General features: G+C 36.0%; 1 protein-coding gene across 8 annotated transcripts in view; it reads left to right on the forward strand.

Moving 5' to 3' along the window:
* Positions 1-16,673, forward strand: part of LOC134658446 (protein held out wings) — an 87,359-nt gene extending 70,686 nt beyond the window's left edge. Inside the window, exons 3-8 of one of the 8 annotated variants that reach the window (XM_063514129.1) lie at positions 6,292-6,420; positions 7,073-7,213; positions 7,573-7,693; positions 10,582-10,929; positions 13,448-13,565; positions 15,746-16,673. In XM_063514129.1, the coding sequence (XP_063370199.1) occupies positions 6,292-6,420; positions 7,073-7,213; positions 7,573-7,693; positions 10,582-10,929; positions 13,448-13,524 (816 nt within the window). In that variant the 3' untranslated portion in view covers positions 13,525-13,565; positions 15,746-16,673. Of the gene's footprint in view, positions 1-6,291; positions 6,421-7,072; positions 7,214-7,572; positions 7,694-10,581; positions 10,930-11,712 lie in introns of all 8 variants that reach the window. The other 7 variants (XM_063514148.1, XM_063514141.1, XM_063514164.1 and 4 more) reach the window with 7 other exon arrangements.
* Positions 16,674-16,890: the final 217 nt, after the last annotated feature.

Raw genomic sequence — 16,890 nt, forward strand, 5'->3', positions numbered from 1 at the left:
GCGCGTGGTTTGAGCCACATAATTTTTATTTCATCATATACAATGCAACATGTTAAAATAGTCACAGTAGTGTAATACTTATGCTAGTACGCAGACTTGGTCAAACATAGGAAATGTCGCGATTACCCTCAAACGTAAGCACAATTCTGTGCTTTAAAACCTAAAGGTAGCATGTGCTATTCGTTTATAACAGAACATCCAACGAATAGATCGACTACCTATGCCGCTGTTTGGACCTTGATTGGTAGTGGTGGTCGTAATGATAACAGGCACACAGCACACTAGATGGCTTCTCGCCACGCGCCGTGCCTGACAGTGACAATACAATTTGCAGCATTTGTATTGTTAGGCAGTAATGATCTGTGCTTTTATTATATACTTAGTTTATATCATACAGTGTCGCACCTTAATAAATATCAGCAACCATATCGGCTGCATGATTTTATTCAGAGTGGCACTAATGTTGATGATTTGGCCAAAAATCTTCATGATGAAACCATCTCTGATTAAATCAAAATGAAACACAAACAACTCATTTTTCAAAAATAAATCGTTATCAACCTACTGATTGAAACTTGAAAATCGCAAATGAACTACATCCAATCATGATTATTTTATATGATTGGAACTTCTCTAATTAGTAAATCTGTTTCTAGTAAGTGTTTTTACATGGTTTATACTCGTACTACATAATATGTAACATGTAACTACATCATATTTTTAATTATTTAAATCTACGTAAAACGTAAAGTACGTAAAGTTACGAAAAGTAACTACGGTAAAACGATCCTTAAATTATTCTAAATATGATTTAACCAACTAAATCGTTAGTTATATAACCAACTAAATCGTTAGTTATATAACCAACCGCTTGAATAATTTAATCACTTTTTCAAATCATGATTGAAGTGACATACTGCCGTATTCGAACTTCAAGATATTCACAAGAGACGACACGTACTAGATCCATTCTAGATACGTTATAGATATATAGATTTCAACTGTAGTTCTCTTTTGCAGCGCAATTTTTACGATAGATCGTGTTAGATATCTATTAGATGTAAATTTGATCTCTAAGTAATATTTTGTGGAAATCGTTCAAAAGTATCTCCAGAATCGCGGAAATGTCAAATTTGACAGGTTAGATATTAAACATATCGTTATCGTATCTTGGCGATGTCTAATAGATATCTATTACAAAATTCGAATCGGGCCCATAATCATATGAATCGATTTCAATCTAATTGGTAAGCTCAGGATTTAATTCGTAGTAAAGTTGATCCCACCAAAAACATTTTCATGTAAAATGTTGCCAAGACGAAACCATACGGCTCGCACTGACAAAAAGTTATCAGATCTCTTGTAGAGCCAAGCTTCTAACTCTACAAGCCCTAACTTCACCCCTTAGGTCGCATTGTCCGATTGACTAGTCCGATCAATCGGAATACGAATATTTTTTTTTCCTGTTGGCTCGATTGATCGGACTATATGAACTTCTCAAATCCTGTCAGTCCTACTATCGGAGTAATGGGATTTTAAAAGTTCGTCTTGTCACGAAATTTGGGTTTTTTAGATATGAATAAAATCTTAAGTATAAGAGCTATGCAATTGAATTTTTTTATGTTTAATAAGTCCACTATTGACATCATATCCCGAGAATTTTGTTTATCTGGTATAATTTAAATCCAAGTTATGAGGGTTCCAAAAAACGACGAAGCGCTTCGAGAAAAGGTAGGTAGTGCCCTTGCGCTTCGCTTTGCTCGTCTTGGCGGGGGCACTACCGTGCCCCCAGATGTGAATAACGGTTCCATTTTTGATCTTAGTTTTAATCAAACTACTTTTTGCCCATCTCTGATTTTCTAGGCTAGTTCTTAAAAAACTTATTGAATTAAATAGCTGGATGAACCCGTATAACACGAGGATACCAAAAAGTCATATGGTATAGTACAATATTTATCATTTACAGAATTAAGAAACCCGTGGGAGAAAGGCTTAGGCTTTTTGATAGGCGAGCGACTGCACTGCGCCCGCGCAATGCAATTTCTATTCACGCCATTGACAATCATCTACTCGTTTTGTATCGTTAACCCAGATTTAGTGACAGTATCAAATTGATACAACAATACATTTGTCGAGTAAAAATAACTTGTTATATTGTTCGTTTCGTTATATTAATGACTTGTGTCCAGAAATTTGTAGTTCGGATCTTATTTAAGGAATACCAAAATACATTCAGAAAGAAATTCTTACTGAATATATTTTAAACATATTCTTCGTCATATTTACATTGAGCATCGCTCGGATTTCATCGGGGAACATGTCGTAACCGATGACTCAATAAAATATGTAGGTTATGTCTTGTACCTACCTAATATTTTCACACTGAAATATAAATTTACTTAACTGAAGCCAATCAAGTACTAAATGAAATGGAATATTGTAGTACCTACGTAGTGGAAGTTGTTTTCATGCGATAAATTATACCAGATGCCTTAGGCCTCCAGATAGATACGAGCATGCATCCCATAATTACTTTCTCTATATTAAGCTGCAACAGTTCAAAGATGCACTTGCATCTTGCATCAGGTACCAATATTTATAACTTTATAATTTTAAACTGCCAGTGGTTATTATTTTATACCTTTAAATATCATCATGAAAATAACCTTTTTTGACTTTTTGATACTTACGACAAGTTTGATGTTTATCAAAGCACTGTTATTATACAAACTGTTTACACAAGGAATAGCTATGAGTACGCGAGTCTACACTTCCATTAAGTTAGAATGCTTTTTCAAAATAAAATCTGTGTTAGTCCAGAATTAAGACTTTTACATATGAACTTACGAAGTGAAAGGAAAAACTAAACTTCGTCAGTTGTGAAGACACAATTATAGTTTGCATACATTTGAAGTTTACGGATTGTTGTCTAAAAAAATAATCAAATATTGTACTTATTCGCTATCGAAGAAAGGAGATGGGTCCGTTATTTTTCTTGGGCTAGCGACTGCGACTAATCGACGCCAAGAGCTGTCGTCGCTCGCTCGTTTTCGGGCTTCCTAATTCCGTCACGACCACAGTTTCTTCTAATTCCAGATAAAATATTGCCTCAGACGTGGCGGGTTTCGGTCAGTTAAATGTGGGACATTATTAAACGTCTGCATTTTTTACCGGTGTACCAATCGAGACAAAAATTTAGTTTAAATGCCGTGAGGTTTCTGTTTTATTTATAAACGTTATTGAATGTCATTACAAAATACTCATATCAAGTAATTTGTTGAGTGGATTGTAACTAAAATGTCTTAGAGCTATACGATCCATTTAGTTTTGGAACACTTGTACCTAAAAGTCTCCTAGATCTAAATCGATGTTATAAGTTAATTTACATGGGGATGTAGAGTCGGATCAAGCTAACTCTACACAAATAACTTTAAATTCTTATGAAAATATGACATGGCACGTTCACATTCTGTCACTTCAAAGCCTGTGCAGAATTATCTTAAACTACCGTAAAATGGGGTGAGTAGGGTTCGCGGAGAGAGTTGGGTTATGAATGGGGAGAGAAGGGATGAAAGGGGGGTGAGATGGATTTTTAAGGCTACTGCTACTAAAATAATGTATTCCAATTTAAAATGGAGCTATCGTAATACTCATAATAAAATAAATCGATCCAACAATCTTCCAAAATCACCTTTGTATGAAAACCCAACTCACCCCAAATACGAGGGACTACGGGGTGAGGTGGGATTTCCTGTTTATCGTCAAAGTCATGAAATGGAACTACCCAAAATAAAATAAAAACTAAAATACAAACGTCCGGAACACTTATTATATACACTATTCAGTTTGCATAGGTATATTATGTAAAAATAAAATGTTATCGAGGTTTGAATGTCAGTTTTGCACCTACTCACCCCCTTTTACGGTACTTATGGACTTCTAAAATCCGAGTTTAAAAAATGCTGCGTACGCACAGACGTTAGTAAGATGATTTCCCTGAAATGACGGGATATGGAAGCGCGGGCGCGAAGCCAACTGGCGCGCGGGTTTCAAAACGGCGTGACATGTCCGGCGGTGGCGACGGTTCGCACAGGATTGTGAAATGCATTGTACGCTGATGGGTACCTATTTAACTTAATGACATGGAGAAAAACTAGAGTCTAGCTAGACCATAGTATTGTATTGCTGTAAATCCAAAAATTATTAGACCATTTTTTTTCAGCTCAGAAATATATTATGTCAGATTGCTCTGGTTCCTACACTAGGCTCAGCCTGTCTCGTAGGTAACCCAGACTCAAGTGAGTTTATACAATTGAAACTTAAAAAGCCAAGGAAAAGGAAATACTTACTAACAGAAATTACTTTTACATTTTTACAATAAATGAATTAAAAAACAAACATTGTAAAACTATCTTAAATTATAATAAAACTAAATTTACCTAGAAGAATCTAAACTTATCCACCATTGTATTGTATTGTAGTTCGGGCGATTTTCCGCAACTCGACGTCTTGCGCCTATTTTGCGTGATGAGGGGGTGGGCTAGTCCTGCCAGCCCAGCTCCTCGAGGAATCCTACCAAACCTTTGATGTTGAGTAGGGCCTCGGGGAGGTCTCTCGGGGATCCGAGATGTTTGGGGCCACTCCGCTGCATTCCAGCACCACGTGAGAGGCTGTTTCTTCTGTCTCCATGCATCCACTGCATAGGGGACTATCTGTGACACCAGTTATAAAAAGATGTTTGTTAAAGAGTCCAAGACCTGTTATGACACTGGACCTATTAGACCATTATTTTGATATGTCAGGATAAAATATAGCTCCGAATACTTATACTCGTACCTAAAGATACACTGTGGCGTGGGTTCAGTGTGCTATTAAATAGAGCTTTTAGTGCTCATCATTATTTACAAGGGGGTATAATAATAGTTGACATGCAAAGAGGAAGTCTTCTCCCGCAGGCCGTTTTGCGGTGTACCGCTAAGCAGTCAAGCCCTCCGCTTTAATATAACTACGAGTATTACGATTACAGCTAGGATTTTATGTGCTGGAAACCGCGATAATATAAACTGGAGTTTTACAAAATTGCTATTTATATGTTCGAGTTCTATACTACAGCTTGTATTGTGTGTACGTTTCCTTTGATCTATCTTTTATGGTTTGTGAAGGTCCTTAAAAACATTTTATTACATACTATTAACTAATTCCAAGGCCAACGCAAACCCTATACATTCAAGTTCGTAATTTGTACTGATTTTTAACGATGAAATAAGAACTAATGCAGCAATAATTATAAAATAGCAATGGTGACGGCATGTCGCTAAAATACATAAGCAAGTTACAGTTTGTAAGACTGTAAGTATATGTGATGCGATTTCTAATCCGTCAAAGCCAAGATCTATAAGCACGTAGATGTCAATTTATGATAAACTGTGGTTTGATAAGATTCATTAGATGCAAATCAATATGCCAAACTTCGGTTCGTTTGTTTTCCCATTGATTTACGATTGGTGGCCCGCCATCGATCGTCACGGTTGCTCGACCGCGACGGATGCTGAATGTCCCAAGACTGTTTCCGTGTCTCATATTTCATCAGTTGCATTGGTACAATAGGTAATCAACCTAATACAGTTCATAGGTAATTAGATCGTAGATCACAAACTATTGCCGACCTTTTTCGGGATTTAATGTTTCAAAATATGTGCGAGTTTTCAGAGCATCCATTAGCAGTTTTTATAGCAACGCAGGTAATTGGTTAGTTTGACACGTATTAAATTTTACGCTTCACATTTAATTTAGCATTTAATAATTAACGTAGTTGAATCTTCAAGAAAAAATTGTGAAATACCTATGTGTGTTCTGGCGAGGTGCCAAGCGGGTTGGTCCATTTTCTTAGTGCAAACGTACGGCAGAGTGATACTGGTTCACAGTTCATATACCTTACTGGCCGACGCTTTGAAGCTAAGGAATTGAGGTTAAATTAGTGTACATGTAAACGTGTGTAGGCACACAGGAAACGATGTGTGCGTAGCGAAGCGCGTAATTAGTCCTACGGCTAATAGCAGTACTTGTACTGGGGCGTCTCAGAGTTAAGATGTAAAATTATCTATGACTAATTGATCAAACTAAATGGTGGTGAAATTCAATTTACGTACATATATTTTATTTGATACTTTTCAAAATCTGTCTAACATTATTAACACTTGAGTTTGAGTTGACTTCATACCTATTCTGGATGTATATAAAAATGTCAAAGAATTGAAACAAGTATTCATGAATGGTCTTATTTTGTTACAGTTCAACTTCGTGGGAAGGATTCTGGGGCCCAGAGGTATGACAGCTAAGCAGCTAGAACAGGAGACAGGCTGCAAAATCATGGTCAGAGGCAAGGGATCCATGAGAGACAAGAAGAAGGTGAGCATTACTGTAAGCTAATCATTCAGTCTTATACCATACAATCTAATCTACTTAAATTCGCCTAAACAAATTAATTTTGTTTTTCATGCAGCCCTAATGGAGGATCAGGTTACAATTTACTTAAATCCCTTAGGGCCACTTGCACCATTCCACCAACCCGGGGTTAACGGTTAAACCTGGAGTTACCATGGTTACCAGTATAATTTGACACTAGGTTAACGGGTTAACCCCGGGTTAGTGGAATGGTGCAAGTGGCGCTGAATAATTAGATTGAGAGAAACACAGCTAGAATGCCAAACTCTTGTACCTAATCGTAGGCATCCATTTCATATAGCAAAGTTTCTGAAATACTCAATTTCAATTACCACTGGTTTATCTTTTTTAAGAATATTATTGTATATTTTCATAGAGATACATCAATTCATAAAAGCTGGTAAGAAATCATAGCTCCATTTGAGCAAACAACGTCTTTAAAGCCACGAGACTGCTGACTGACGATTTTAACCCCTCGAATAATACTGCAGACTTAGCTTTAAAATTAAATTATAAATTTAAAACTTCATGGTCGCTTGTCAGGCCGATATCGAGCTTGTGGTTTGTGGTGGTGGTTTTGTGATTTGAGGAGTTTTGGGTTCTTCATTCCATCTGGTGAAATTTTCAGGAGGACGCGAACAGGGGTAAGCCCAACTGGGAGCACCTGGCGGACGACCTGCACGTGCTGCTGACGGTAGAGGATACCGAGAACAGGGCCAAGCTGAAGCTCGCCAGGGCCGTCGATGAGGTTAAGCGTCTACTTATTCCCGTAAGTACCTTATTGGACTACTTTTACCCTGTATTTTAAAATCTGGTGGGAGTATGTATTTTCCATTTTCAAAATAAAAGTGTTACAATTACCAAGTCATCCAACATTACAAGGACATGGAATGGCATACTTTGTTGAGGAATTGTGTCTAAATTCGGGTTGCTGCCCGAATCGTTTAGGTACACCTTAATCAGATGACACTCTTGGATCTTGAATTTGTTTACAGATTCGGAATTCAGTTGCAAGTTGAATTCTGCAAGGTATGAGTATCTATCTATTACGGATGTTGGTTAAGAACGTAAACTATGCTAAATTGCAGAAGCAATGCATAAATTAAAATTGAACATCTTTATTTACAGCAAGCGGATGGCGAAGACGAATTAAAGAAACGTCAATTAATGGAATTGGCCATCATCAACGGCACCTACCGCGACTCCAGCGCGAAAGCCGTTGTGCCTGTCAACGGTCAGTGCCTCATAAGTATGGTCGCATTCATGTTTTGTCACTAACTAACCAGGGATTCTGTTATCAAGCGGCATTGAAATGTCTATCCATAATTTGCATCATTAAATTAGGTAAACTGCTGATTTTCTTTTATTGCAGCTTCTTAACAGAATCCGTCAAAAATACTAACAAAAATCGGGTTTCAACTTGGAGGATATAACCAAATGGAGACGCCTTGTCTGTCATTTTCTGTTCAAAACAGTCTACCGATTTCTGCAGGGGAGGGGCACGTCAAATGTATACGTAACGTAAAAATAGCCATTTCAGATAAACGTCAGTCCATACAATGTGTATGAACATTGGTCATAGAGTTTCGATAGAAGGGAACGCCTGTTAATGGCTACTCCGTTTGGTTATATCCTCCAAGGGTTTCAAACACTGTTCATTTAATTTTTGTGTAGGTACTGACTTTTATTTTTATTGTGTTTTTAATGTTGGTGCTAGACCTGCTGAAGTGTTTGATATATAATCACAATGTCTCTCAAGTTTGCTTTAGTGTGATTGACTAAATGGGTTATAAATAATTGCATTCTGTTCACGATCAGATGACCATTGAATTCACTGTTTGTGTTTGGGGATTTTCTGTTAGTCATGGCTGTAATATTATTTCACGATGTTTATCACCCTTCAATGGCTTCATTTTTATTATTTGTTTAACAAATGTCCATAAATTGTCTTAATTTATGAATCGTTAACTATCTGGGCAACACAACTTAAGTGATTTGTAGCATGTTTTGATTGTTCCATTAACTGGGCCTTTTCAATTCTATAGGGTCAATCTATATATATAAATGCAAGTGTCCTGACTGACTGACTGACTGACTGATTCATCAACGCAGAGCCGAAACTACAAAAGCTAGAAAGTTGAAATTTGCACACTAGGTTGCATTTGTAAAGTGTACAAGAGATAAGAAGCGATTTTGAAAAATTCAACCCCTAAGGGGGTTAAAAAGGGGATGAAAGGTTGTATGGGGTTCAAGTTTTAATTTAAGCTAGAAATTTGAAACTTTGTAAAAATGTATCATATTAAAAAACAAGAAAACTAATTTCAGCGTTTTCGAAAATTCATCCCCCAAGGTGGTGAAAAAGGGGTTGAAAGTTTGTATGGAGATCAAATATTTTTGTGAGTGTGTGACTTTAAACTTTGTATATGGGTATATTATTATAAGACAGGAAAAGTAATTTCAGCGGTTTTGAAAATTCATCCCCTAACAGGGTTAAAAAGGGGTTGAAAGTTTGAATCCATTACAAATGCTTTGAAACTTCTTTGAAAGGCATAATAGCCGATTACAAAAAAAAGTAATTGCGACGTTTTAGGAAATTCAACCCCTAAGGGGGTAAAAAAGGGGATGAAACTTTGTCTTGGGGTGCAAATTTTATTTTAAGCTAGGACCTTAAAACTTTGCAAAAAGGTATTAAATTAAAAAACAAGAAAACTAATTTCAGCGTTTTTAAAAATTCATCCCCCGAGGTGGTGAAAAAGGGGTTGAAAGTTTGTACGGAGATCAAATATTATTGAGAGTGCGGGACTTGAGTCTTAGTATATAGCCATATTATTAAAACTCAAGAAAAGTAATTTCAGCGTTTTTAAAAATTCATCCCTTAAAAGGGTTAAAAAGGGGATGAAAGGTTGTATGGGGTTCAAGATTTATTTTAAGCTAGGAATTTGAAACTTTGTAAAAATGTATTATATTAAAAAATAAGAAAACTAATTTCAGCGTTTTCGAAAATTCATCCCCCAAGGTGGTGAAAAAGGGGTTGAAAATTTGTATGGAGATCAAATATTTTTGTGAGTGTGTGACTTTAAACTTTGTATATGGGTATATTATTATAAGACAGGAAAAGTCATTTCAGCGTTTTTGAAAATTCATCCCCTAACAGGGTTAAAAAGGGGTTGAAAGTTTGAATCCATTACAAATGCTTTGAAACTTCTTTGAAAGGCATAATAGCCGATTACAAAAAAAAGTAATTGCGACGTTTTAGGAAATTCAACCCCTAAGGGGGTAAAAAAGGCGATGAAACTTTGTCTTGGGGTGCAAATTTTATTTTAAGCTAGGACCTTAAAACTTTGCAAAAAGGTATTAAATTAAAAAACAAGAAAACTAATTTCAGCGTTTTTGATAATTCATCCCCCAAGGTGGTGAAGAAGTCGAAAATTTTTATGGAACCCAAATATTTATCGGAGTGCGGGACTTGAATCGTTGTATAAAGGCATATTATTACAATACAAGAAAAGTAATTTCAGCGTTTTTAAAAATTCATCCCCTAAAAGTTTAAACAGGGGTTGAGAGTTGGTAGAGGGTTCAAATTTTATTTAAAGCTAGGAACTTCAAACTTCGTAAATAGGTAGTTAGGTAGTAGGTTTTATTAAATAGTGGACTTGAAAATCTTCTGGGGGTTGAGAGAGATTATATCGAGATTATCGAGAACAATTTTATTCAGTTAGGGGCTTGAAACTACGTAGCCAGGTTGTGAAAGACAAATCTCATGCGTTGTAAAATAATTAACAAATGATTAACCGTCCCTACTGCTATCTTTTGCTGCATAATGTTCTAAGCTAATGTAGAATTTATAACCACCAATATACAAATCCACGCGTACGAAGTCGCGGGCAACAGCTAGTGCCAATATAGTTTGAAGTTTTTCATGAATACCTATATTACCTTACGTCTTGTTTACACATAATTTGGCTGCTTTCCAACTCTAGTTTTTTGTCTTTTTATGAACAAGCCGTAGTAGGTCTTATACGAATGTAACAAGGAAAGTTACTGGAATTGTTTCCTAACGATTTGGCCAATTTGACTAACCGGTGTAAGTTTACTAACATACGGAATGCAGTGTATCTTATCATTGATACAATGAAGGTGACTTCACAGCGGACGAGGAATGGCGTCGCGTTGCGGCCGCCGCGGCCGAGACGCAACGACTGTTGGCGCCAGGCGGTGGCGTGGGCGGCGTGGCCCTGCGCACGCAGGCCCCGCTCGGGGCCCCCCTGATTCTGTCCCCGAGGATGTCCGCGGGCCACGGCGGCCAGGCCGGCCTGCTCAACGGCACCGGCGCAGGCGCCGCGGCCGGCCTGCTGTCCCCGGGCGAACCGTCGCACCAGCTCATCTACGCGTCCCCCTACGCCGACTATGCTAACTACGCGGCCCTCACCGCCGCCGCCGCCAACCCGTTACTCACTGCGGAGTACGCCACTACTGACCATACGGGTGGGTTGTTCGCCCGTTGATCTCTTTACTCGAACACTAGTCTTGTTTAATGACATTTAAATAGGTAAGCTAATCGATTTAAATGTCATTGAATAACGCTGGTCTTACTAACTAGATGCGGAACACACGGTACTGGGTTCGTATCATCCGGTAAATTCGATACAGACAACAGTCATATTAGTACTCGTATTATTATCATAACGTTAAAAGCTAGATGTTAGAACAATTTAGAAGCATTAATGCAAAAAGACGTTAAAGTCGATTATAAAGCAATTTATCATCGTGTTTGAAATAACCGCATGCCTTAAAAACGTAGAGGTGCTATCGTGTTAGTATGTAGGTAAATTAATTACATTACCTACACCTAAGTCTATTTCACCAAATCATCGTGAATCAACGGACGCATTTTAGTGCCTTAGTAATAAACGGGTACTTAAATAGTGTAAATATACATACTAACATGTGGGCACCCTATACAAATAAGTCTTGTTTTCCGAATGAATCATTTACGTGCATGATATTCGTAATGTCATAATTTACTTTATCAGGTACCTTACTTTTTCAAATTTCTAACTTTCTTAAACAAACTAATAAATTAGGTATGAATCACCGCGGTAATAAAATCGAGTAACTAGGTAACTTACCCAAGGCAGCGATCTGGCCACGTTTATTAACAAATATTGAGGGCTCGTGAATACACAACACTAATCGACTAATACGATACGTAACACAGTATTGAGCTTACAGTGAACTGTGTGTGATATATTTTAATGGGGTTTGCAGCGTCGAGATACCTACTTGCTGGCTTTTGACATTGGCCGCAAACGCATCATCAGTCCGCCATAAGATACGACCGCCACCACGCGACGTATCGACCTCCGCAACATTATTGACGTCCTTTGTAAACACCACTTGCCCCAGGACGCACTCTTACAGTCATTTAAAAGCCATGATCAATCTAGGTTAAGCTATATCTGTTAAGCAAAACACTACACCACAATCATTTTGTACCTACGATGATGTTATAACTATGTCAAGTTTTGAAAGCTTTGTTTCTTCGACGGCTGTTTGTACCAGGTTTACAAAAGGTATTTTTCGTATTTGAAAAAGCAGAGATATATTTATTTATATACATTATAAAGGTTTTTTAAATACCTATTTACAAATTAATATATTTCAATTATTTATTACTTAATATTTACGTTTTTTACATACTCGTCTTGTTAGGATAGGTGGATGGCAGATGACGTAACTGTTTTAAAAATAGACAATACTTAATTTTACTGATAAGTTGAACTGCCAACAAAAATCTTATTAGTTACCGATGTATTTTAACAAAGAAGTAGAGTTTTTATATTTATTTGTTTATTTCGTTATATTTTTTTTATAATGATAGTCATAATAAAACCCGTCATTTTATCATCTTGTGATAACCCTTGCTTGTAACACCACTAATTATATTAACATACTGTAATGTTAATAGGTATCCAATTTTCTTTGAGTTTTTAGACTTTTACTAATACGTGTTTAAACTGTCACGACTTTAGCCACACTCTAGTGCCATCATGCATGCTGTTTTGTCGTGTCTACACTCCGCTCGAGCCATACTCACCACTTATCTCTGGAACTCAGAATAAGTTACAAATAAGCATCAGCTAATTACAAGCAAAAGGGACCAAAATATGTTATTTGATTTTATTTACAAAACAATATTTTAATTTTAACTTTATAACACACTTACTAATTTAATACTACGAACATATACATTTCGATCAAAAATGAACAACACTCTAGGCGGTTCTAAATGTTATAAATGATGTCGTAATTTATTATTTTATTAGCCATACTTATATTTATAAACATACCATAGGTTAAGTATTATTATCTTTTAAAGATTTAGATAGGATAGAAAAGAGTGAGCTTTATGAAAATATCATACCCGTATTTTGTGTAGTTTTACATGTAATACAGTTGATTGTAGAGTCAATTTATTTTATTTAAAATGAAATTGCGAAGCCAGCCATTACCTGTACCTTGACCGGGAAACGTTTACCCGAGATGTTATTATTTTATTTCCAAAGCACTAAAAATAATAGGTAATATGTAGGCGTAGGCATAATATTATAAATAAATTAGGGTTACTGCCAAACAAAAGCTTCGATAAAAATAGTATTATGTAGTTGACAATGACGAGTATTTGGCAGTGATAGATAGCTATCAGAAAAGTTTAGCATATAAATATTTGAATATAGAATAATGAGATTTTCTTTTCAGCATTTAAAATACGCAGAGCTTGAACCACTGAAATTAAATCGACTATTATCTAATTATCGCCAAAAATTGCCTTAAATATCTAATCATGTTAATTTTGTGATAAAAAATGGATCTTGGCGATTCTGTTTAAGTACCTACCTGATACAAATGAATGTACCTACTATATAGTTTTCATAATAAATGATCACGTTTTCAAGCTCTGATGTAATGGTGACACAGATGATTTATATGAATATGCCGCTAGGTGTCGTGCGACGGGCGGGTCGGCTCGCGCAAGTGAGGGAGCACCCTTACCAACGCACAGCCTTACCGGCGCCTTAATTCCCGCCAAAACGCTCTCACGCCGCCATTTTGTTCACAAGGTGAGAAGCGCACCCACGCATGCTGTGTACGACGAGTATGCTTGCTTGTTACAAATTGTGTTGATAGTAGATTTTAACTATTGCTGTACTGTGGGTATTGCCTACATGCCCATAGTAAATTTTACGACTACGACTATTTAGGTAGCTCTAGATGGAAGGTCTTTTTTCTTTCTCTGAGTAAAACTTTGACAAGCAATCATATTCTCAGTAATGAATGCGTGAGTGTATTTTGTTGTCTCTCTGTGTCTCTTATAATATTTGTTGTGTACTTATTAGGTACGTTTTTATTATTAGTTCGATAAGGCCTTTTATCCGTAACTTCACATCGGGTTGAAGAGTCCCTGCATAATTTGGAAACTGTGATTTTTATATTTCTTTTTATAGATTTTTAGATCTGTTACATGTTGTGTTGTACGACATTATTATGAGTTATGAGTATGCACAAGGCATTATAATAATGTATTTTCTTTTTTATTTTAATGTATGTTGTAAACAGCAGTATTACCAAATTTATTATACTCTTGTTGTTGTTTATGAATGCTGTTGTTGCAACAGACTAGGTACCACAACATGTGCTTCTGAAGAGTCATGTATCTTTACATTTCATATAGATAAATAAAGGAAAGGAGGATTTAATTTTGTACTCATTCAAATGAATAATATTATACTAGCCTTTTTGAAATCTGAGTAGGTTGCTAAATGTAGGTCACGAGGTGCTACTCCGGGTTGTGAAATCCTTCTTTTCTGAATTTCGCCCAGTATTAGTCAAAGGAAAGGGTATTTTCAGAATCGTGCCATCAGTCCAGTATTAACAAAACGCCCCTCCTTTGACTTGACAGATTCTTAATCATCACAACTTTCTTAGTCAATTTAAGATTTTTATATGAAATTTTTAAACTAGTTGTTTCTATTTTGCCTAGGTATTTTAGGATATATTTTATTTAGGTACTTTCTTATTAGAAAGTGTTTATTATTGCACTTGTGTCCTTGTGGATTATGAGGCATACAAATGCCGTTAATACGTATTTTAAAGCTTCTTTTTTAATAAAATGAATTTTTGATCAGCATATTTTTTTGTATTGAAGTGTAATGTTTCTTTGTAAAATAATTGTTCCAGTTGTTGATTGTAATTAAATGCATTTTCAGAACGAATACATGCAATAAATTGTCTGAAATTTAAAATAAGCGTTTTCTTTATATTAGTTTATATAGATCCGCGGTAAAATTGTCTTAACGTGCTTTTGATGATAAGTCAATAAAGTTGATGACGTGCAATCATTTTGGACAGTTGTAGCCTCACACGACTAACATGCAACTCCACAAGGCCAAGTTCCCGTTTGTGAAATAATAATAAAGTGCACTTTCATAACTGCTACCGCCACTACTTGCAGATTATTTGTAACTACATATGTATTTATATTATATGAGTAACTAACATGCAAATATGTAACGAGATTGATATGTTATCGTAAATTATTAACATTATGAGAATGCTACATACAATATATTGAGATGTTACAGTGATGTTATAAATAACTACATACTTGCAGTTGGGTGCTATGGTTATATAATACCTAAGTGGTATATAAAATTTATTACTTATGCTTGTTTGTTGGAGTAATGTTTGATGCAGCGATTGAATTAATTTCATACTTCGGTTTCAAACATTACTCTGTTGGGAACTATTGGGCATTTTAATCCTATATTGTAGAATTTACTCGTATCATTATCATACTAAATTAATTTAACATTTCAACCATTAACTGCGTAAACTAATAGTACCTATCCGATGTGTAATATAATTTTATTAACTGGGCAATAATCGGAACTTAATGTCGCGGCGCGAATGCCTGATAGACTCCCCTTGACATTTTTATCAGATTACGTACAATTTTATTTAAAAAAATCCGTACCTACACAAGTCATTATCAATCCGAGTTAACGGTTTACCGCTTTTGTTGCATCTCTGCATGTCGAGGCGATCCCTTTGAGCTTGTAATACCATGGAATTATAAAGATAATGTATCGAATCGAGTTCACCTAACATCGCCCCATTCGGTTTGCGCAGTGCAACGTCAGCGTCCGTTGGACCCGGGATTGGGGCTACTCTTGTAGTCGAACCATGACATTTCGATCGATACTAACATTCTGTTTTTCTCTCTTCTCGTTAACCCGGCTAGGAGAGTGCTAACGGCGCAGAGGGACTAACCGGAGCCGCGGCCGGTGCTGCCGCCCTCGCCGCGTAACATTATCATCGGAACATCGACCACCATGTAGCTATAACTGTTGGGCCTTTCACGTTAACATATACTATGTATTATAATAGTCTAACTATTAACATTTATCTGCCTGTTATGTTTATAACATGATGAACTTTATTAACATTTTTAAAATGGCACACGCCCTCGACTATATTTACTATTTCTGTAACTTAATTGTATTTTTGTTGTCGCTTGAATGTATTGTTGTTTAAGCACGATTTGTTTTAGGCTGCCCCGTACTTGCGGTGCTAAATTTGTTGACTGTCAAACCGAAGACGCCTCAGGTATTGTGTCACTAAATGACTTATTTCTATGCATTTTACTATACACTTACTTTTCGAAGACTGTCGCGTATTTTGTATTTTGTTTGAAACTAATTTAGCACCGTACATTTTACTATTGAAATAAAACTGACTCAGAATTACAAGGTACTTGTATCTTGCAATTAAGTAATCTGAGTGAACCTAATTACTTAGGTACAATACCATTATTGTTCTTCTTTGGAATAACAACGGATATCCACCAATGGAGTGAAATAAATAAATTGAGATTGCCATTTTGTGCAGTCCAGTTGGCGTGGCACAATCAAACCAGATACATGTTTTCATTTGGCTAATTCAAAAGCTAATGTAAGTACCATCCGCTTTAAATGCATCAAATAATACTTTTGGTGTGACTACTTACATGGCGGGACGAACTCATATTTTACGTCAATACTCTAAAGGTAAATGATGCTCTTGCTAGCGTTTCTTTTAATACGTTTCATTGCTTTGCATTATAAACATTAAAATTATTTAAAATGTTGGACTGATATTCGATTTATAGTCTAATATAAATAGGAGATTTTCACATACTTATTGACCTCACATTTTTGGCAACCATATTACTATATCTATCTTTAAAACCAAAGACTAATATTATACTTGTAGCGATTTTGACAAATATTTTCTTATTGTGAAAGCTATATAAAAAAAAGTCTTCCTTGTTATAATTATTAACCTATTGGTCAATAAGTATATGAATCTATGGTATGACATTTATCTTTAGAGATATACATAGGATTG

The sequence above is a fragment of the Cydia amplana genome, chromosome 2 (genome assembly GCF_948474715.1).
Source record: "Cydia amplana chromosome 2, ilCydAmpl1.1, whole genome shotgun sequence".
Lineage (NCBI taxonomy): Eukaryota > Metazoa > Arthropoda > Insecta > Lepidoptera > Tortricidae > Cydia > Cydia amplana.